The following is a 21,988-nucleotide window of genomic DNA, read 5'->3' as shown; positions in this document are numbered from 1 at the left end:
GTGGAGCGATTTACAATCGGGGGATGCTCAAGAGGCCAGAATTAGAGGAGAACTCCAGCGTGATTTATCTTTTCCCCGCTTGGAGGGCTCTTGGACCATGGGCCTTAATTGAAACTTAACCGTCAGCTGCTTGTTAAAATGTAGGCTGAGGTTAACTTTAAGTTTGAAAGCCAAGCCCAGTGCCTCTTCCAACCTGTTCATGTTTTGAGGAACACCGGAAACACTGTAAATCAGTAAGCTTCCCCATTTGTACAGGTTGAGGTATTCGTGTTGCCGTGTTGGGTTCCCCTGCAGTCACAGTTGTTGGGTGAAATCATCTAGAAATAATAAAGTTGGTATCAGTAAAAGCGACCATGAAGCTATCGGATCATTTTCAACTGGTTCACTCATGTCCTTAAGGGAAAGAAACCTGCCGTCTTTACCAGATCTGGCCTATATGTGACTACAGTCCCACCCCAGTGTGGTTGACTCTTAATTTGTTTGTTATTCATTCCTGGGACGTGGGTGTCGCTGGCAAGGCCAGCATTTATTGCCCATTCCTAATTGCCCTCGAGAAGGTGGTGGTGAGCCGCCTTCTTGAACCGCCGCAGTCCGTGTGGTGAAGATGCTCCCACAGTGCCTTCGGTCGCCTGAGGAAGAGAGTGTTTGAAGACCAGGACCTCAAACCCGGCACTAAGCTCATGGTCTACAGGGCAGCAGTGATACCGCCCTGCTGTATGCCTCAGAGACATGGACCATGTACAGCAGGCACCTCAAAGCACTGGAGAGGTACCACCAACGCTGCCTCCGCAAGATCCTGCAAATCCATTGGCAGGATAGGCGCACCGACATCAGTGTTCTTGCTCAGGCCAGCATCGAAGCTTTGACCACGCTCAATCAGCTCCGATGGACGGGTCACATCGTCCGCATGCCCGATACGAGACTCCCAAAACAAGCGCTCTACTCGGAGCTCCGGCACGGCAAGAGAACCCCAGGTGGGCAGAGGAAACGCTTCAAGGACACCCTCAAAGCCTCCTTGAAAATGTGTAACATCCCCACTGACACCTGGGAATCCCTGGCCCAAGACCGCACAAAGTGGAGGAGAAGCATCCGGGAAGGCGCCGAACACCTCGAGTCTCTTTGCCGGGAGCAAGGGGAAGCCAAGCGCAAGGAGCACACGTCAACCCAAGCACCCCACCCACCCGCCCCTTCAACCACCGTCTGCCCCACCAGTGACAGAGACTAGGTCCCGCATTGGGCTCATCAGTCACCTGCGAACTCATTTTTAGTGTGGAAGCAAGTCATCCTCGGTTCCGAGGGACTGCCTAAGAAGAGAAGACAGTGCTGTTAGGGAGGGAGTTTCAGGATTTTGACCCAGCGACGATGAAGGATCGGCCAATATATGTCCAAGTCAGGATGGTGTGTGACTTGGAGGGGAACTTGGAGGTGGTGGTGTTCCCATGTGCCCGCTGCCCTTGTCCTTCTAGGTGGAAGAGGTCGTGGGTTCGGGAGGTGCTGCCGAAGAAGCCTTGGCGAGTTGCTGCAGTGCATCTTGTAGATGGTCCACACTGCAGCCACGGTACGCCGGTGGTGGAGGGAGGGAGTGAATGTTTATGGTGGTGGACGGTGTGACGATCAAGCGGGTTGCTTTGTCCTGGATGGTGTCGAGCTTCTTGAGTGTTGTTGGAGCTGCATTCATCCAGGCAACTGCCCTCTGAAGTGGCCTAGCAAGCCTCTGTTGTATCAAATGGGCAATAAACATCGCCCTTGCCAGCGACGCCCACAACCCAAGAATTAATTTGATGAATCAGTTCTTTGTAGGATAAGCACACGTTCTGTCTAGCTCTAGTCTGCTCTCCGCATATCTAGTGCAGGACTGAAGAAATGCTTTATCTTTCCCATTAGTGAGTTAAGAATTTTTAAATGTAAATGTCTGTTTTTAACTTGAACCAAAGGGAATTAGTCTTCAAAAGGACTGTTTTAGAAACATAGAAACATAGAAGATAGGAGCAGGAGTAGGCCATTCGGCCCCTCGAGCCTGCTCCGCCATTCAATGAGATCATGGCTGATCATCCAAATTCAGTACCCTGTCCCTGCTTTCTCCCCATATCCCTTGATCCCCTTAGCCTTAAGAAATATATCCAACTCCTTCTTGAATATATTTAATGAATTGACCTCTATTGCCTTCTGTGGTAGAGAATTCCACAGGTTCACCACTCTCTGGGTGAAGAAATTCCTCCTCATTTCTGTCCTAAATGGCTTACCCCTTATCCTTAGACTGTGACCCCTGGTTCTGGACACCCCGACCATCGCGAACAGCCTTCCTGCATCTAGTCTGTCTAGTCCTGTTAGAATTTTATAAGTTTCAATGAGATCCCCTCTCATTCTTCTAAACTCCAGCGAGTATAAGCCCAATCGACTCAATCTCTCCTCATACGTCATTCCTGCCATCCCAGGTATCAGTCTGGTGAATCTTCACTGCACTCCTTCCATGGCAAGAACATCCTTCCTCAGATAAGGCAACCAAAACTATGGTGTAGGTGAAGATTAGACCTTGGTCCTCTCACCTGGGTTTCTCGCCGAGCTGGGCACCCCTGATAGAGAAGTCTAAAAGAGGAGAGGAAGTAAATCGAGAAGCAGTAATCAAGTGCTGTTGAGGCTGAGTTTTGTGATCGTCTACATGCAGGTGGAAAAGTGAAGGAGGTAAGGCGCATCGAGGTTGGGGGAAAGAATGAGTTGAAGGCGGAGACTATATTGATTGCAGATGAGGGAGCAGGGAGATGAAAGGTAATGCAGAGTACTCTCTGTCGACTGTTGCGCGACACTGAGGTGTCTTATTGTCGGCCTGCGGGCAATTTATTTTAAAGTGGGGAGTCCATTATTTTGTCAGTGAAACACTGGGCAGATCGCATGGTAGGCGAGAGGATGTGACGATATTCCGAGGACGGGCATTATATACTGCAATGCACAATACTGTACTCTGCTGTTGTGCAGCTCTGTGTAATTGTGTGTTCCATGAACTGCACAAGGTATAATTGTTATATCTTGAGGCCAGTTAGAAGCTAATTGCTCCGAGGTTGCCAAGTCAATTCGAGGTCAGACTGACTTTCTATATCTTTTCTCGGGTGTGTGATTCCTGAAGCCAATTAAATTAATTTTATTACTGAGGATGTTTCTCTGTACATTTCTTTGTCTTTTTTTAAAATTAGGGTCACAGAAACCTGTGTAACAGTCTAGCACCTGCAGCGTGACGGGCGCAGCCCTCAGAACTTGATATGTGGTGGTGGAGATTCAGCAACCTAAGCGAGGGCGGGGTGGGGTGAGTTTTCAGAATGGTACTTGGTGCTGTCGGTGTGTAAAGTACACCTTTTGGATCAGGGATTGGCACGAGCTTCAGTTCTTGAGGGACTGAGAGGTGAGCACCAGTGACGTGAGTTTTAAAAATTCATCCCTGAGAAATGGACTGGCAGCCAGGTAGTAACAGTGACGTGGAGATTTGTGCTGGGTTTATTTTATATTATTTCTGGTAGCTTTTTTCTAAAGTTGGGTTTATTGAACCTCCGATGACTTTGTGTTTTGACTGCCGCAGTGGGATCTGGAGATTCGAATACTTCCATTCTTGCACAGTGAACAGTAACAGCCCTGTTACAGAGAGGAATACTCTTTTGTTAAGGGAGCCACAGTGTAGTGAATGGCTTAAATGCTTAGCATTTTTTCCTCCCTCTAAATTTCTTCCGTTTCGCAAGGCCTTGCTGGACACTCGGATGTCTGACGTTGGATTTTATTTCTGAGCGATAGTCCTCAGCAATTCAATTTACAGGAAACTTTCGATTTACCGGCACCTAAATAACCGGAAATCTCGGTTAACCGGCAAAATTCAGGAGTAGGTTCAGGTAAGTTTTACTTCATATTGTACTTGCCTTCCTCGATCTGTTGCTGTGCAAGGGTGTGGCTGCAGCTGTTGCTAAGCTACAGAGACGTTTGGAACTTGTGGCCATTGTTCTGCACTTGTTGCTAAGCAACAGGGTTTGTTGCTTTATACGGAGCTCTCAGCTCTCCGTATCTTTTACTATAGCTTTCGGTTATCCGGAATTTTTGATGAACCAGCACCACGTCGGTCCCGTCGGTGCCGGATTAAAAAAAAGTTTCCTATAGATTAAATTCCTGAGTGTGACACAGATGGGGACTAGGCTTATGCTTCCACAGTTGCCGACTGTGGTAAAATGGCCATTTTTCGTGTGCGAGCTTGGGCGGTGGGGGGGTGCTTAGCAGGGCGGACATTGCAGCTCAGCCTGATCCAGATAGCCACACACACGCGCTTCCTAATGGGAGTTACTGGATAGCAGTCAGGCGCATGGATTCTGACAGAATTTTCTCCCCGCCCACCGCCTTGGCATAGCATACTGAAAGTAATGGTGCCCTTCTAACATTTTTCTTTTTAAATGTAGTTTATTGTGGAATTCATAGGAAGAGGAGGAGGCTATTCAGCCCCTCGAGCCTGTTCCGCCATTCAATTAGATCTCTCTCTCTCTCAGGCAGTCCCTTGGAACCGAGGATGACTTGCTTCCACACTAAAAATGAGTTCTCAGGTGACTGATGAGTCCAATGCGGGACCTACAGTCTCTGTCACAGGTGGGGCAGACGGTGGTTGAAGGGGCGGGTGGGTGGGGTGCTTGGGTTGACGTGCGCTCCTTCCGCTGCTTGCGCTTGGCTTCTGCTTGCTCCCGGCGAAGAGACTCGAGGTGTTCGGCGCCTTCCCGGATGCTTCTCCTCCACTTTGTGCGGTGTTGGGCCAGGGATTCCCAGGTGTCGGTGGGGATGTTGCACTTTTTCAAGGAGGCTTTGAGGGTGTCCTTGAAGCGTTTCCTCTGCCCACCTGGGGCTCTCTTGCCGTGCCGGAGCTCCAAGTAGAGCGCTTGTTTTGGGAGTCTCGTATCGGGCATGCGGACAATGTGACCCGTCCATCGGAGCTGATGGAGCGCGATCAAAGCTTCGATGCTGGGGATGTTGGCCTGAGCGAGAACACTGATGTTGGTGCGCCTATCCTGCCAATGGATTTGCAGGATCTTGCGGAGGCAGCGTTGGTGGTACCTCTCCAGTGCTTTGAGGTGCCCTGCTGTACAATTAGATTACGGCTGATCTGTATCTCAACCCCATCTACCAGCCATAAGACATGTCGGGATCAAGCTGGTTGTCTGCATGTCATTGATTCTTCTCCTAACCAGGTCACACTGCTACAATGCCGAGACGATCCGGCTGCCCTCCGGAGTTCATGTGAGCGATCTCCCCCACTTCATCTAGCTCTTGGGGGTTAGCCGTGGTTCAGTGGGTAGCCTCTCACCTCCTGAGGTCAGAAGCACATGGGGTTCCGGTCCCCACTCCAGAGACGTGAGCACAAAATATTGGCTGACACTCCAGTGCAATACTGAGGAAGCATTGCACTGTCAGAGGTGCCGTCTATCAGATAAGACGTTAAACCGCGGCTCTGTCTACTCTCTCAGGTGGACGTAAACGATCCCATGGACACTGTTTCAAAGAGCAGGACAGATGTCCCCAGTGTCCTGGCCAAAATTTACCTCTGAACCAACATCACCAAAACAGCTTTTTTTTATTCGCTTATGAGATCTGGGCGTCGCTGGCGAGGCCCAGCAGTTATTGCCCATCCCTAGTTACCCTTGAGAAGGTGGTGGTGAGCCGCCTTCTTGAACCGCTGCAGTCCGTGTGGTGACGGTGCTCCCACAGTGCTGTTAGGGAGGGAGTTCCAGGATTTTGACCCAGCGACAATGAAGAAACGGCCGATATATTTGTAAGTCAGGATGGTGTGTGACTTGGAGGGGAACTTGGAGGTGGTGGTGTTCCCATGCGCCTGCTGCCCTTGTCCTTCTAGGTGGAAGAGGTCGCGGGTTTGGGAGGTGCTGTCGAAGAAGCCTTGGCGAGTTGCTGCAGTGCATCTTGTAGATGGTCCACACTGCAACCACGGTGCGCCGGTGGTGGAGGGAGTGAATGTTTAAGGTGGTGGATGGGGTGCCGATCAAGTGGGCTGCTTTGTCCTGGATGGTGTCGAGCTTCTTGAGTGTTGTTGGGAGCTGCACTCATCCAGGCAAGTGGAGAGTATTCCATCACACTCCTGACTTGTGCCTTGTAGATGATGGAAAGGTCATTATCTCTTATCTGGTCGTTATCTCATTGCTGTTTGTGGGAGCTTGCTGTGTGCAAATTGGCTGCCACCTTTTCGACCTGACAACAGTGACTGCATTTCAGAAAGTACTTCATTGGCTGTAAAGCGCTTTGGGACGTCCTGCGGTTGTGAATGTCTTTCTTTCTTGTACTGTTGCCTCCTGATGTGTGGGTCTCGCGCAGGCGGTGGCGACAGCAAAATAAACTCGCTGAGTTGGTAAGGCTGGTGGCCATGGAGGCCCTTCGATCCACCTACCAGCCAGCTTCGGTGCCCCTGGCTCGGTTGGTGTTGCGGGCCGGCACCAGAGACACTGGTATCGGGGGTGGGAGGCTCTAGCACAGAGCGTGCAACAATGTAAAAACAGCTTCTGAACGGTTTTGCTGTGTCCCTCCTGTGTGGGGGAAAGGGGGTGGGGGTGGAATCTCCTTCCTCTGTTCCCAGTTCCTGCATTGTTTTTCACCAAAATGGGTTTTTAATTGGGGATTAGTGAGTGGGCAGAAATCAGTACAAGAAAATCTCATCAGTTCAGATAACATTGTCCGCATCGAAAGCAAATCAGGAGCCGCTCGTTATCTGAAGCTTGCACGTGAGATCATGTCTTTGTGATCACTCCTGCTCACTTCTTTACTGTCTGACTTTTTTTTCGTGCTCATCAGTGAGGGACTGGAATATTTTGCATTTCAGGCACCCAGTGTCAACATCAAACACTCGCAGGGCAGGTACAGAGTGAAGCCCTCTACACTGCCCCATCAAACACTCCCAGGGCAGGTACAGCACGGGTTAGATACAGAGTAAAGCTCCCTCTACACTGCCCCATCAAACACTCCCAGGGCAGGTACAGCACGGGTTAGATACAGAGTAAAGCTCCCTCTACACTGTCCCATCAAACACTCCCAGGGCAGGTACAGCACGGGTTAGATACAGAGTAAAGCTCCCTCTACACTGCCCCATCAAACACTCGCAGGGCAGGTACAGAGTGAAGCCCTCTACACTGCCGCATCAAACACTCGCAGGGCAGGTACAGAGTGAAGCCCTCTACACTGCCCCATCAAACACTCGCAGGGCAGGTACAGAGTGAAGCCCTCTACACTGCCCCATCAAACACTCGCAGGGCAGGTACAGAGTGAAGCCCTCTACACTGCCCCATCAAACACTCGCAGGGCAGGTACAGAGTGAAGCCCTCTACACTGCCCCATCAAACACTCGCAGGGCAGGTACAGAGTGAAGCCCTCTACACTGCCCCATCAAACACTCGCAGGGCAGGTACAGCACGGGTTAGATACAGAGTAAAGCTCCCTCTACACTGCCCCATCAAACACTCCCAGGGCAGGTACAGCACGGGTTAGATACAGAGTAAAGATCCCTCCACACTGTCTCATCAAACACTCCCAGGGCAGGTACAGCACGGGTTAGATACAGAGTAAAGCTCCCGCTACACTGTCCCATCAAACACTCCCAGGGCAGGTACAGCACGGGTTAGATACAGAGTAAAGCTCCCTCTACACTGTCCCATCAAACAATCCCAGGGCAGGTACAGCATGGGTTAGATACAGAGTAAAGCTCCCTCTACACTGTCCCATCAAACACTCCCAGGGCAGGTACAGCACGGGTTAGATACAGAGTAAAGCTCCCTCTACACTGTCCCCATCAAACACTCCCAGGGCAGGTACAGCACGGGTTAGATACAGAGTAAAGCTCCCTCTACACTGTCCCGTCAAGCACTCCCAGGGCAGGTACAGCACGGGTTAGATACAGAGTAAAGCTCCCTCTACACTGTCCCATCAAACACTCCCAGGGCAGGTACAGCACGGGTTAGATACAGACTAAAGCTCCCTCTACACTGTCCCATCAAACACTCCCAGGGCAGGTACAGCACGGGTTAGATACAGAGTAAAGCTCCCTCTACACTGTCCCATCAAACACTCCCAGGGCAGGTACAGCACGGGTTAGATACAGAGTAAAGCTCCCTCTACACTGTCCCATCAAACACTCCCAGGGCAGGTACAGCACGGGTTAGATACAGAGTAAAGCTCTCTCTACACTGTCCCCATCAAACACTCCCAGGGCAGGTACAGCACGGGTTAGATACAGAGTAAAGCTCCCTCTACACTGTCCCCATCAAACACTCCCAGGGCAGGGACAGCACGGGTTAGATACAGAGTAAAGCTCCCTCTACACTGCCCCATCAAACACTCCCAGGGCAGGTACAGCACGGGTTAGATACAGAGTAAAGCTCCCTCTACACTGTCCCATCAAACACTCCCAGGGCAGGTACAGCACGGGTTAGATACAGAGTAAAGCTCTCTCTACACTGTCCCATCAAACACTCCCAGGGCAGGTACAGCACGGGTTAGATACAGGGTAAAGCTCCCTCTACACTGTCCCATCAAACACTCCCAGGGCAGGTACAGCACGGGTTAGATACAGAGTAAAGCTCCCTCTACACTGTCCCATCAAACACTCCCAGGGCAGGTACAGCACGGGTTAGATACAGGGTAAAGCTCCCTCTACACTGTCCCATCAAACACTCCCAGGGCAGGTACAGCACGGGTTAGATAGAGTAAAGCTCCCTCTACACTGTCCCATCAAACACTCCCAGGGCAGGTACAGCATGGGTTCGATGGCCAATTAACTTCCCTCCATTTTGCACCAGTAATGTGAACCATACCTTTTTTTTGCAGATTCATTTGGAACTCGTGTGTTACAGCTATTGTATGGAATTCCTCTGTCTTCTGTTTTAATGACTTCATTAGGAGGGCGAGTTAAAATAATGGACAAAGGAATTTCATCCGAACATGTTAATGTATCTGTTACTAATATAACCGTGAGATTGCAATGCCGTTACACTTGTGTAACCACTGTATGATGACAGCATCTGCATTGGAGGACTGGGAAATGATGCTCGCAGTCCCGTGTTCAGCTGCTCGCTGATGCATTTCTACATGCATGTAATGAATTAGGTCAGAAGCCAAGTCGTGTTGCCACAAGAATTTCAGTAAAGTGCAATGGTGGATGTATGAAATTCGTACACTTGAACTGGAACCTTTCCCTTGTTCTCGCCCAACCAGCCATGCGGTTCTGGATTCTGTCCTTTCCACACTTGAATCGAGTCTGTGGAGAGTATTTCTGGAGTTGTGTCACTGGTGTTGGGAGCAGTCCAGTCTTGACTTAAGTGTATTGCACAAGATTTAAGATGTACCATTTGTGAATGTGCTTTTCCCCTGCAGTATATTGGTGCCGATATGTGAGAGCACCTGTTGTTGTCTTGTACTTGGTGGGTCTACGACGAGGTGTAAAACTCTCTCCTTTATTTAGCAGGTAGAAGAGGAGAGTGCTGTCCGTCATTGCCGATGACTGTGTGGCTGCGTGCTGGATTAAACTGAGCTCGGGAGGTGGCTTTGAGGGGCGTCAGGAAAACCTCACCCGAGACCTGCGTACGAGAGGAAGAGGAGGATTCCGGTCCTGGGTTAATGACTGTTTTCCAGCACTGGGATGGGACCAGGTTACACACCGTTAACATTGGCGCAGCCCACCAAAGGAACCACATCGCTTTCCTTTTCCTTTTACTGGGGTTGGGGGGGGTGGGAGGGGTAGAAAGCGGAGACCGATCTAGACTGCGAAGAAGAACAATTACCCGATTTTTTCCGAGCCAGTTTTAATTCCGCTTTTTTTATTTTAACCGAACGGCCCGTTCGCGACACGAGTTTGGCGTCCGCTCAACCGAAGAAGGAAAGCTTGAACTGGGAGACGGACATTTTGCACCTTCCCGATCTGCACATTGGACCTTCTTTTGTTCACAAGCTCAAGACTTCTGTCACCGCTGGGCCTCCTATCACACACTTTGCCCCCGCCCCCCCCCCCCCCCCCCCCCACCCCAGTCAGAAGTGAAGAGGAGCACAGAAACCAGAGGGATTCAACTTTTTAAGAAAAAATACATCTCTACTTCTGAGGGCGTTTGAGTGCCTTTCAGGCCTACATCAGCCATTTTGGGAGATTCCTGTGTGGACATCAGCACTGAAGTAATTGGGGCCTAATCAGACTGAAGGAAGGATGTTCCCGATGGTGGGGGAGTCCAGAACCAGGGGTCACAGTCTAAGGATAAGGGGTAAGCCATTTAGGACAGAGATGAGGAGGAATTTCTTCACCCAGAGTGTGGTGAACCTGTGGAATTCTCTACCACACAAGGCAGTGGAGGCCAATTCATTAAATATATTCAAGAAGGAGTTAAATATATTGCTTAAGGCTCAAGGGATATGGGGAGAAGGCAGGGACAGGGTACTGAATTTGGATGATCAGCCATGATCTCATTGAATGGCGGAGCAGGCTCGAGGGGCCGAATGGCCTACTCCTGCTCCTATCTTCTATGTTTCTTTGAAGTACATAGAACATAGAAAAATAGGAGCAGGAGTCGGCCATTCAGCCCTTCGAGCCTGCTCCGTCATTCAATATGATCATGGCTGATCCTCTATCTCAACACCATATTCCCGCTCTCTCCCCATACCCCTTGATGCCTTTTGTGTCTAGAAATATATCTATCTCCTTCTTAAATATATTCAGTGACTTGGCCTCCACAGCCTTCTGTGGTAGAGAATTCCACAGGTTCACCACCCTCTGAGTGAAGACATTTCTCCTCATCTCAGTCCTAAATGTCCTACCCCGTATCCCGAGACTGTGACCCCTCATTCCAGGCCGCTCCAGCCAGAGGAAACATCCTCCCTGCATCCAGTCTTGTCTAGCCCTGTCAGAATTTTACACATTTCAATTCGATAAATTTCACATTGCTGTTTGTGGGAGCTTGCTGTGCGCAAATTGGCTGCTGCGTTTCCTACATTGCAAAGGTTTAACCCTTCCGTTTCCCAAATGTTTTTATCCACTGTTCAGGGTTTGATGCTTATTTAGAATTCTAAAGATTCGCCATTTCCCTTTTATTTGCCTGAAAATCAAATCTAATAACAGCCACTCGTGGAGGTGATGTGGAAGCATCCAGGCGTGTGCTTTCGTGTTGGTGACTTTTGTTGTTAAGCATTTGTTGATTTAGGTTTCAGCAGTCTCGATCCCGTTCCCAGTCAGCATTGGCCCGCAGCACAAAACACTCGCCAAATCCATTGCGTCAGCAGTGGGCCCCCGCTGAGGCCACCGGACAGCTGATGTGTGGGCAGTCGGAAAATATCGCAAGAGGATTGCTGTTCCCAGTCGCGTTTTAGCCTCTAGGTCAAGCCAAGCTGTGCCTGGCGTGGTTGGGAGTGTTTGGCACTAAAACCAGGCGCCCAAGGTGGGGAAACTGTTGATTGTCCAGCACTGGACCCCTGTTAAAGGGAGTATTTGTCAACCAAACAGAGAACTTGGAAGGGGGGGGGGGGGTGGCGGTGGGGGTGGAATTATTCATGACTCTGGCAAAACTGCAGGTGAAAGCTGGCATTCTTGCGGTACCAGGCTTTGCGCTGATGGTACCTTCTCGAGGCTCAGTCTCGTGCTTAACATCCATGCTGGCCAAATAGCTTTGCTTTTGCAGGAGTTACAATTGCTCAAACTAAGAACGGAGTGTCTTCAAATGTCACTTCTGAAGTTGTTCTAAATGACCCATGAAAGCATTAAGGAGCGGGGGAGGGCGTGGGGAGGGGACCTCGGATGTGTGCATTTCCGCCCCCTTCCTCTCCCGGAGGCGCCTGGTCATGCCGGGTCACAGTCCCGCGGGTGTCGGTTAGCGGCCGGTACCTTTCCAAAGTGAATATTCTTCACATCCAGCCCTTAATGATGAGTGGAGAGCATTACAACCTGCGTTTTCTACAAGGCGTCGCTGCACAGTGATTGGGGCCATAAACCCGAGCTGATTTTTCTTTTCCCCTTGCTCTCTCAATTTAGCCTGTACCTGTTGCTTAACCAGAACTTAGGCTTCTGAATTCCCCCTCCTCCCAACCTCAGCAGTTGACAGATTTGAAGGTCCCCCAATAACTTTGTGTGTAACACTCCCTTCCATTGGAGATGTCTGGCTGTTATCTACTAGCTGACTGATTGATTTAATAAATAAATAGAGTTAAAGGTTAAACTTAATTAAATCTCCTTCCTTCCAATAGGTTATTCTGATCCAGGTCGGTGCCTGGTGCAGTCATGGCACTAGACCCGAGGATGGAAGGAGTTCAAGCTATGGATGCTGGGCTGAGTACAATGAGCCCAGAGCCCCTGCAGCCCGCTGTTCCGCCCTCTGTGACCCTGGGACTGACCGTCGTCTACACTGCACTTTACGGACTCCTCTTCCTGCTCATCTACATCCAGCTCTGGCTGGTGCTGCATTACAGGCACAAGAAGCTCAGCTACCAGACAGTCTTTCTCTTCTTGTGTCTGCTGTGGGCCGCCCTGAGGACTACACTCTTCTCGTTTTACTTCCGAGACACACTCAAAGCCAACACCCTGGGTCCCTTTGCTTTCTGGCTACTCTACTGCCTCCCGGTCTGCCTGCAGTTCTTCACCCTCAGCCTCATGAACATGTACTTTGCTCAGGTGAGTGCGATAAGGTCTTGAGACTTGCCATTGATTTTTTTTTAAATTCTTCTGACCAGGGCAGATAACTGGTTATAGTACTTGTAACACAGTCTCCCTCAGGCTGTGAACATTAGAATCATAGAAATTTACAGCACAGGAGGAGGCCATTCGGCCCATCGTGTCCGTGCCGGCCGACAAAGAGCTGTCCGGACTAATCCCACTTTCCAGCTCTTGGTCCGTAGCCCTGTAGGTTACGGCACTTCAAGTGCCTATCCAAGTACTTTTTAAATGTGATGAGGGTTTCTGCCTCTCCCACCCTTTCAGGCAGTGAGTTCCAGACCCCCACAACCCTCTGGGTGAAGACATTTCTCATCAACTCTCCTCTAAACCTCTGACCAATTACTTTAAATCTATGCCCCCTGGTTATTGACCCTCTTTGCTAAGGGAAATAGGCCCTTCCTATCCACTCTATCTAGGCCCCTCATAATTTTATACACCTCAATTAGGTCTCCCCTCGGCCTCTTCTGTTCCAAAGAATACAATCCCAGCCTATCCAATCTTTCCTCATAGTTAAAATTCCCCAGCCTAGGCAACATCCTCGTAAATCTCCTCTGCACCCCCTCTAGTGCAATCACATCCTTCCTGTAATGTGGTGACCAGAACTGTACGCAGTACTCTCGCTGAGGCCTAACTTAGTGTTTTATACAGTTCCAAGCATAACCTCCCTGCTTTCATAGTCTATGCCTCGGCTAATAAAGGCAAGTATCCCGTATGTCTTCTTAACCACCTTATCTACCTGTCCTGCTACCTTCAGGGATCTGTGGACATGCACTCCAAGGCCCCTCTGATCTTCTGCACTGCTCAGTGTCCTACCATTTATAGTGTATTCCCTTGTCTTAGCCCTCCCCAAATGCATTACCTCACACTTCTGGATTGGATTGCATTTGCCACTGTTCCGCCCACCTGACCAGTCCATTGATATCTTCCTGCAGTCTGCAGCTTTCTTCTTCACTATCAACCACACGGCCAATTTTTGTATCATCTGCAAACTTCTTAATCATACTTCCTACATTCAAGCCCAAATCATTGATATATATATACCACAAAAAGCAAAGGACCCAGTACTGAGCCCTGCGAAACCCCACTGGAAACAGCCTTCCAGTCACAAAAACACCCTCCGACCATTACCCTTTGTTTCCTGCCTCTGAGCCAATTTTGGATCCAATATTGGCAGATGCATTTTTAAGGCTAATGGTGTGTTTTTTTTTGTTTGAGCAGGGGTGCAAGGCTGGAATCTTGATTTTACTGAGTCTCAAATCATCACTTGTTACCTTGGCTCAGTTGGTAGCACTCTTGCCTCGAGTCCGAAGGTTGTCCCACTCCCTAATCGCCTCACCCTAGTGCTGAGGCAGTGCCGCACGATCGAAGGTGCCCATCTTTCAGATAGATGTTAAATCAAGGCTCTGTTGGAGTGGATGTTAAAGATCCCGTGAGACATTTTGAAGAACAGCAGGGCAGCATTTCAAAACAAAAATCTTACCATTCATTCCATTTATTTCTTGTGGCGTCTTGCTGCGTGCAAATTAGTTTGCTCAGAATAGTGATGGCACTTCAGAAATCATTTGTGCGAAGCACTTTGATGTTTCTCAGAGATGTGATCTGGGCACGACATAAATGTAAGGATTTCCTTTTAAAAATATTTGCATATTAAAGCAAAGCGTCAGTGGACGACCAGGGACATTTAGCCTCCGTGTTCAGATGATCCACAAACTGCTCGAGTTTGGCTCTTGTGGTTTATCCCCTCTTAATCCTCAGCCGTATCACTGCTTCATAATCCACTCCCTTTTCCTTAATCTACAGAAAGAAAGACTTGCATTTATGTGACGCTTTTCACGACATCAGGACGTCCCAAAGTGCTTTACAGTCAGTGAAGGACTTCTTGAAGTGTAGGAAACGTGGCAGCCAATTTGCGCACAGCAAGCTCCCACAAACAGCGATGAGATATGTGACCGGATAATCCGTTCTATTGATGTTGGTTTAGGGATAAATATTGGCCAGGACCCCAGGGAGAACTCCCCTGCTCTGCATTTGCCTATATTATTGCATGTCTTCTAATCCCCACCCCTCCCCTCCCATTAATGAAACAGTCTTTGCATACGGCTCCAATCCTTAATCTCTCTCATGCTCAGTGATGAGGTATCCTGGTTCACTCTCTCTCTCCTCTTCCATACCCTAAGTGAGCTAAGCTAATGAAGAGCTCTGGCTTAGTATTTTGTTTTCCCTTGGTATTGAAGTAAGATGACTCACTGGCTCCTTGCCCTTTTTTTTTCCTGCTCTCTGCATGTTACGAGGGTTTTGTCACGTGACTGGTTGGGGGTTGATGGCAGAGTGTCAGGACAAAGGGTGTTCAGCATGCAGCACTGAGATGAGCTGCAGCTGACTGGAGGAAAATTTGCTTACTGCTTGTTTTGGGTAAATAGCTCGTTCCGATTCAGATCAGCAGGTCCTCTGGCTTTATTCCCAGTCTGTGCAGTCAGGCTTCCTGCTTCTGATCCCTGTGCACTGACTGCTGCACAGTGCACCCATACGTGGGCATTGGGGCCGGGTCTCTGTTGTGACGCCCTCTGTAGTTGAATAGCTGCTGACGTTCAATGTCTTGGTGTCAGTCAGTGGCTCAGTGGGTAGCACTCTCTCTCGCCTCTGAGCCTGAAGGTTGTGGGTTCAAGTCCCACTCCAGAGACTTGAGCATAAAAATCCAGGCTGACACTCCCAGTGCAGTACTGAGGGAGCGCCGCACTGTCGGAGGGGCAGTACCGAGGGAGCGCCGCACTGTCGGAGGGGCGGTACTGAGGGAGCGCCGCACTGTCGGAGGGGCAGTACTGAGGGAGCGCCGCACTGTCGGAGGGGCAGTAACTGAGGGAGCGCCGCACTGTTGGAGGGGCAGTACTGAGGGAGCGCCGCACTGTCGGAGGGGCAGTACTGAGGGAGTGCCGCACTGTCGGAGGGGCGGTACTGAGGGAGCGCCGCACTGTCGGAGGGGCAGTACCGAGGGAGCGCCGCTTTGTCGGAGGGGCGGTACTGAGGGAGCGCCGCACTGTCGGAGGGGCAGTACTGAGGGAGCGCCGCACTGTCGGCGGGGCAGTAACTGAGGGAGTGCGACACTGTCGGAGGGGCAGTACTGAGGGAGCGCCGCACTGTCGGAGGGGCAGTACTGAGGGAGCGCCGCACTGTCGGAGGGGCAGTACTGAGGGAGCGCCGCACTGTCGGAGGGGCAGTACTGAGGGAGCGCCGCACTGTCGGAGGGGCAGTACTGAGGGAGCGTCGCACTGTCGGAGGGGCGGTACTGAGGGAGCGCCGCACTGTCGGAGGGGCAGTACTGAGGGAGCGTCGCACTGTCGGAGGGGCGGTACTGAGGGAGCGCCGCACTGTCGGAGGTGCCGTCTTTCGGCTGAGACATTAAACCAAGGCCCCGTCTGCGCGCTCAGGTGGATGTAAAAGATCCCATGGCACCATTTCGAAGAAGAGCAGGGAGAGTTATCCCCAGTGTCCTGGCCAATATTTATCCCTCAATCAACATCACTAAAACAGATGATCTGGTCATTATCACATTGCTGTTTGTGGGAGCTTGCTGTGCACAAATTGACTGCCGCGTTTCCCACATTACAACAGTGACTCCATGTCGAAAGTGCTTCAATGGCTGTAAAGCGCTTTGGGACGTCCAGCGGTCATGAAAAGCACCGTATTAAGAAGAGCCTTTGGGCGTAGTACTTGGAGGGTAACCAGCACATGTGGAACTGTATCCCAGAAAGGAATGGCCACCTTCAGGAGAAGAGCGAGGTGGAAAAAGACCAGCTGTTTATAAATGCTAATAAAATGCAGAGCCAAGCTATACAGCTGCTGTCTGGCAGGTTTAGCGCCGCGCCCACCCTTGTAGTGTTTGCTGCTAAAGTTGTTAATGAAGCGAACGTTGGTGGAGATGAATCAGAGATTGCGTCGTCTTCTTTCTTGTGTTGGTATGTCAGTGTTTGGAAGCTCCTCTGATTGTTACCAAGTGTTGGGTTGTTGCAGTGTTTAGAGGTGTGAGCTGCGATTGGTGTGAATCACACGTCTCGTAAATACTTCACAACAGTGTCTGCAGAGAATGGGCGGCGGGGGGGTAAACAAATTCTTTCATTGAAAGTGGTTTATTTTTCTTTTCCACTTGTTCTTTCCCCTGGGGTTTTTTTTTTGCCCCTGGGGTACAGTTCCACAGACGCTGGCTGTCCTCGGATACCTTACCCCAGTTGAGGGTGTTCTTCCTATGACCCTGGACACTGACTGTCGACAGGCCACCCAGGAGCTCGATGATCTGGCCTGCAAGTGTGCGCGGGTTCCTGGATAGCGATCGGGAGCGGGATGCCTGTTCCCCCTTCTTGCTTTCACTCCCTAACCCAGAAGTGCTGAGACCAGTGTAGTGGCCCCACCGTCCTGTCCGCTGAATCCAGCTCACTTGGCGTAAAATTCTCATCCTTGTTTTCAAATCCCCTCCATGGCCTCGCCCCTTCCTATCTCTGTAACCTCCTCCAGCCCCACAACCCCCCAAGATATCTGCGCTCCTCTAATTCTGCCCTCTTGAGCATCCCTGATTATATTCGCTCAACCTTTGGCGGCCGTGCCTTCTGTTGTCTGGGCCCTAAGCTCTGGAATTCCCTGCCTAAACCTGTCCGCCTCTCTCCCTCTCTTTCCTCCTTTAAGACGCTCCTTAAAACCTACCTCTTTGACCAAGCTTTTGGTCACCTGCCCTAATTTATCCTTATGTGGATCGGTGTCAAATTTGTTGTCTTAAAATACTCCTGTGCAGCACCTTGGGACGTTTTACTACATTAAAGGTGCTGCAGTTATACAGGGTATTGGTGAGGCCACACCTGGAATACTGCGTGCAGTTTTGGTTTCCATATTTAAGAAAAGATATACTTGCTCTCGAGGCGGTTCAGAGAAGGTTCACTCAGTTGATTCCAGAGATGAGGGGGTTGACGTATGAGGAAAGGTTGAGTAGGTTGGGACTCCACTCATTGGAGTTCAGAAGAATGAGAGGCGATCTTATCGAAACATATAAGATTGTGAGGGGGCTTGATCGGGTGGATGCGGGGAGGATGTTTCCACTGATGGGTGAGACTAGAACTAGGGGGCATAATCTTAGAATAAGGGGCTGCCCTTTCAAAACTGAGATGAGGAGAAACTTCTTCACTCAGAGGGTAGTAAATCTATGGAATTTGCTGCCCCAGAGAGCTGTGGAAGCTGCAACATTAAATAAATTTAAAATGGAGATAGACATTGTCCTAGCAGATAAGGGAATTAGGGGTTACGGGGAGAGGGCAGGGAAGTGGACGTGAGTCTAGATTCGGATCAGCCATGATCCTATTGAATGGCGGAGCAGGCCCGAGGGGCCGTATGGCCTACTCCTGCTTCTTATGTTCTTATGTATAAATACTTGTTGTTGTTGTAAAATGGGGAATGCAGTCTTCCTGATTTTTTTACCTATGGCATAAACTTTTATTTTTAAAAAGCATTAAAAAGTTCTTGATAATACCAGAGCAGCGCTATGCTGTTGTCACGACACCCATGTAGCGTCTATAATATAGCTCGTGCTGAATTTCTCCGAGCCTCTCGCGCTGCACTGTGTGATACGCGTGAGCTCCACCTGTTTATATTGTTGTGCTGAAGACTACAGCACTGAAGTCACCAGGTAACACAACCAAATAGGGACAATTTTTGCTCGTTTGCAGTGGTTTGAAGTCACAGCTTTCATTCCTGGCCAGGAATGGTCCATGTCAGCAAGCACTGCGAAAAACACGGGGAAGTAAATCTAATTCCGTGCTCCCTATGTAATCGGGATCTGTCTTTCCCTGCTTTTTGTTTTAATTGGGAGGGTAGGCATTCTCAAAAGCAGTGCCTTTCCAGAGTCTTGCTTTCTAGTGTGGGAGAAGGTTGCCCCCCCCCCCCCCCCGGGTTGCTCATGTTTGAGGCGTAAACACTGCGTTGCGTGCGTGGACGCTGCCATATTAACACGCCACGAATAACCGAACGCCTTTTATATTCCAGGTGGTTTTCAAGACGAAAGCAAAGTATTTCCCCGAGATGGCCAAAAAGTTGTAAGTGACACTCCTCCTGTAATAACCTCTAGAATGAAGAGCACGCGGGCGATTTCAGAATTTGAGAATTTATAAAGAACCCTGTTGGTGCTGGGGAATGGCACCATTCCCATTTCAGCACCTCCTGGCTCAGGTTCAGCCGGGTTCCCATTTGAATCTGTGCCAATAGAGTGGAACTGGGGCGTGAGCCCAACACCACCAGAGCAGATACCACGACAAGAGGACGACGCCATTAATGCAAAACAGTCCAACTATAAGTGCGTGTGTAATGTATTAGATAACAATTTGGTTCTCGTCGTCGACGAGGCACCCAGTGTCCTGCAGAACCTACCAGTTGCAGTTGGTTAGATGCAGAGTAAAGCAACTCCTACCTTTATGATCTCCTGAGCGCGATTGACCATTTTGTGCTGAATCTGGGGCACTTTTTGTGTTGTGGCCCTTGTATAAGATTCTGAGGGAGATTGACAGGGTAGATGCTGGGAGATTGTTTCCCCCTGGCTGGAGAATCTAGAACTAGGGGGCCACAGTCTCCGGATAAGGGGTCGGCCATTTAAGACTGAGATGAGGAGGAATTTCTTCACTCGGAGGGTGGTGAATCTTTGGAATTCTCTGCCCCAGAGGGCTGTGGATGCTGAGTCGTTGAGTATATTCAAGGCTGAGAGATCTTTGGACTCTAGGGGAATCAAGGAACATGGGGATTGGGCGGGAAAGTGGAGTTGAGGTCGATGATCAGCCATGATCTTATTGAATGGCGGAGCAGGCTCGAGGGGCCGAATGGCCGACTCCTGCTCCTAATTCTTATGTCCTTGTGTACTGAAGTTACTGAGTTAATGTTTTGTAATTCTGAAGAAGGGGACGAGGCTTTGACACATTGAACACATTGGCATGCACCCCGTCTTGTCCGTGGCAAAACCTCTTGTGTTAAAAGGTCACCTGGTGCCCAGATAATTTGCTGGGGGAATGGATTCTTTTCTGTTTCAGGTACCCAGTGACTGCAGCGAGCAGTCCCAGGGGAAATAAGGGGAAAAACTGCAAATGAGTCGGTGCTTAGACCAGAGGGGCAGATGCAGAGTGCCCAGCAGAAAGAGGAGATTCTAATCCTGAAGCTTGGTCGAGCTTTGTTGGAACAGTGTTGGTGATCAAAGACCGAGGTCAAAGTGGGAATCGGAGGGTGTTTAAGGTGGAGAAACACAGGGCGATTGGGGTCACCTTGGATGGTCGTGACATAGTTAGCTAATCTGCGTTTTGGCCTCCCCAGGGTAGAGGAGACGGCACCATTCGCAGTAAATACAGTGCACCAGATTGGAACAAGAACAGGTTGATATCTCTCTGTCACGGAAGGAGTGTATTGGGGCGTTGGATAATGGTCCGAAGGAGGTAAATGGGCTGGTGTTGCCTCTCCTGTGGACTGCTGGAAGAAGAGTGAACTCGGGTATTGTGAAGAGGCCGGTCGCTCCAGAAAGAGCATCAGGGAGTGGGAAATGTGCTTGGTGTTGGATCCTGTTGTAGGTGGAAGATGATCTGACGACTATGGAAGCTGCTGTGGTCGGAAGACGAGGGCGAGGGGGGGTGTCAAGAGCAGGAGCCCGTGAAATGGGGTGGGCTCGGTCACGATTCCTGGCGACCATTGTAGATGGGACCACTCATTCCATGTAGGACCCTTGGGGAGAGTTTCAAACCATCATTCTGGGTTACATTCGAACGTGAGGAGCCAGAGTCTGACCCGCTGCACCATTCCGGCCCCCAGAAATATATTTCCGGCTCTGATGAAATCTCTGAGCTTCACTGGTTCTGTTCGGGTTGACTGGCTCAAATGACACCACTTCTTCAGAGCTGTGGTTTTTTTGCCTTGCCTTTCCCCTGCAGGCTTTAGTTTGACTTTCTCTTTCCACCCCCCCCCGCCCAGCTCAGTTCGAATCTGATTTTTGCAGCTGCAGTTTTATAGAAGGTGGCTTGTTTACCGTGAAACGGCGAGTCAGCTCCAACAGCTTACAGGAAGACTGGAGGAAGTGTGTCACCACAGAGCAGTTGTTTCCACCACCTCAGCCAAGCCAGTATTATGTAGCAGAACTTGGCGCTTCCAAACTTGGGCTGTTGAAGACACTGAGAGGCTTTGTGCCTCTTTGTATGACCAATCTGTGTGCCAGTTGCCTGGATGGACTTCACATTGTTTGCAATGTTCGCACTCTGAGTATCAGTCTTGTCTAAGAATCTCCTCCCCATCCTCTCTGGCTTAATGGAGGGATATAAGGCTATACAGATAAGGAAGGCGGCAGAACTGATCCTCGTATCTCTTCTGACTTTACGGTACAGTTTTCCTCCGAGCCCTAGGTTATGGGGGGGTGGGAGGGATATCGGCCAGGGTTCCTGCTCCGAATCAATATCCAGTGGAGTCAGGATGTCAGTTGAGATAATCCGGCCTGGCTGTGATGCCTCCACAGTCGCACAGCTTGATATATTCATTGTCTAGGGCGACATGAAGAATGGCCACTTGGGTGAGTGGAAGATGTCCAGCATATCTTCAGATAGGCCTGGGAGGGGGGGGGGGGTGGGGTTGGTTGGTGAGAAAACTGAGGCAAAAGAAGAATCTGATCTCCACTTGTATTCTCCTTCTGTCACAACAGTGAGTTCCTGCACTGATAGCTGCTGTCTTCGGGTGCTACCTGTCGTCGCTATCTGCTGAGGGCCACAACCACTTTACAGAAAATATAATCGGTTGCATGATTAGACACAGAGTAAAACAACTGCTACCTTTTTGGTCTCTTGAGGGAGATTGACCATTTTGTGCTGAATTAGGGCATATTTTGTGTTGGGGGCCTGAAGTTACTGAGTTAATGTGTTGTACAGGAAACTCTCGATTTACCGGCGTCTAAAATAACCGGAAATCTCTGTTAACCGACAAAATTCAGGAGCAGATTCGGGCAAGTTTTACTTCATATTAGTGGCCGTTCCTGGATCTGTGGCCGTGTAACCAGGCTTCCTGCATCTGTTGCTATGCAACAGGGACGCCTGGATCTGTGGCCGGGGTTCCTGCACCTGTTGCCATGCAACAGGGACGCCTGGATCTGAGGCCGTGTGCGGGGCTCTCGTGTACCTTTTACTATACCTCTCTGTAATCCGGACTTCTTGATAAACCGGCGCCACGCCGGTCCCGGATAAAAAGAGTTTCCTGTAATTCTGAAGGCGATGAGGCAATGATGCAGCACTGTTTACATTAAGC

General features: G+C 50.1%; 1 protein-coding gene across 1 annotated transcript in view; it reads left to right on the top strand.

Annotated features, from left to right (window-relative positions):
* Positions 1-21,988, top strand: part of LOC147092940 (integral membrane protein GPR137-like) — a 50,926-nt gene that overhangs the window by 6,048 nt on the left and 22,890 nt on the right. The window contains exons 2-4 of the mRNA XM_085976264.1: positions 9,476-10,176; positions 12,232-12,655; positions 18,719-18,768. Coding sequence (XP_085832390.1) covers positions 12,266-12,655; positions 18,719-18,768 — 440 coding nt within the window. The 5' untranslated portion in view covers positions 9,476-10,176; positions 12,232-12,265. The remainder of the gene's footprint in view (positions 1-9,475; positions 10,177-12,231; positions 12,656-18,718; positions 18,769-21,988) is intronic.

The sequence above is a fragment of the Somniosus microcephalus genome, unplaced genomic scaffold (genome assembly GCF_052327205.1).
Source record: "Somniosus microcephalus isolate GS21.2 unplaced genomic scaffold, FLI_Smic_1.0 unresolved_chr2, whole genome shotgun sequence".
Lineage (NCBI taxonomy): Eukaryota > Metazoa > Chordata > Chondrichthyes > Squaliformes > Somniosidae > Somniosus > Somniosus microcephalus.
Note: the sequence above shows the minus strand (reverse complement) of the source record. Positions and strands in the feature narration are given on the sequence as shown.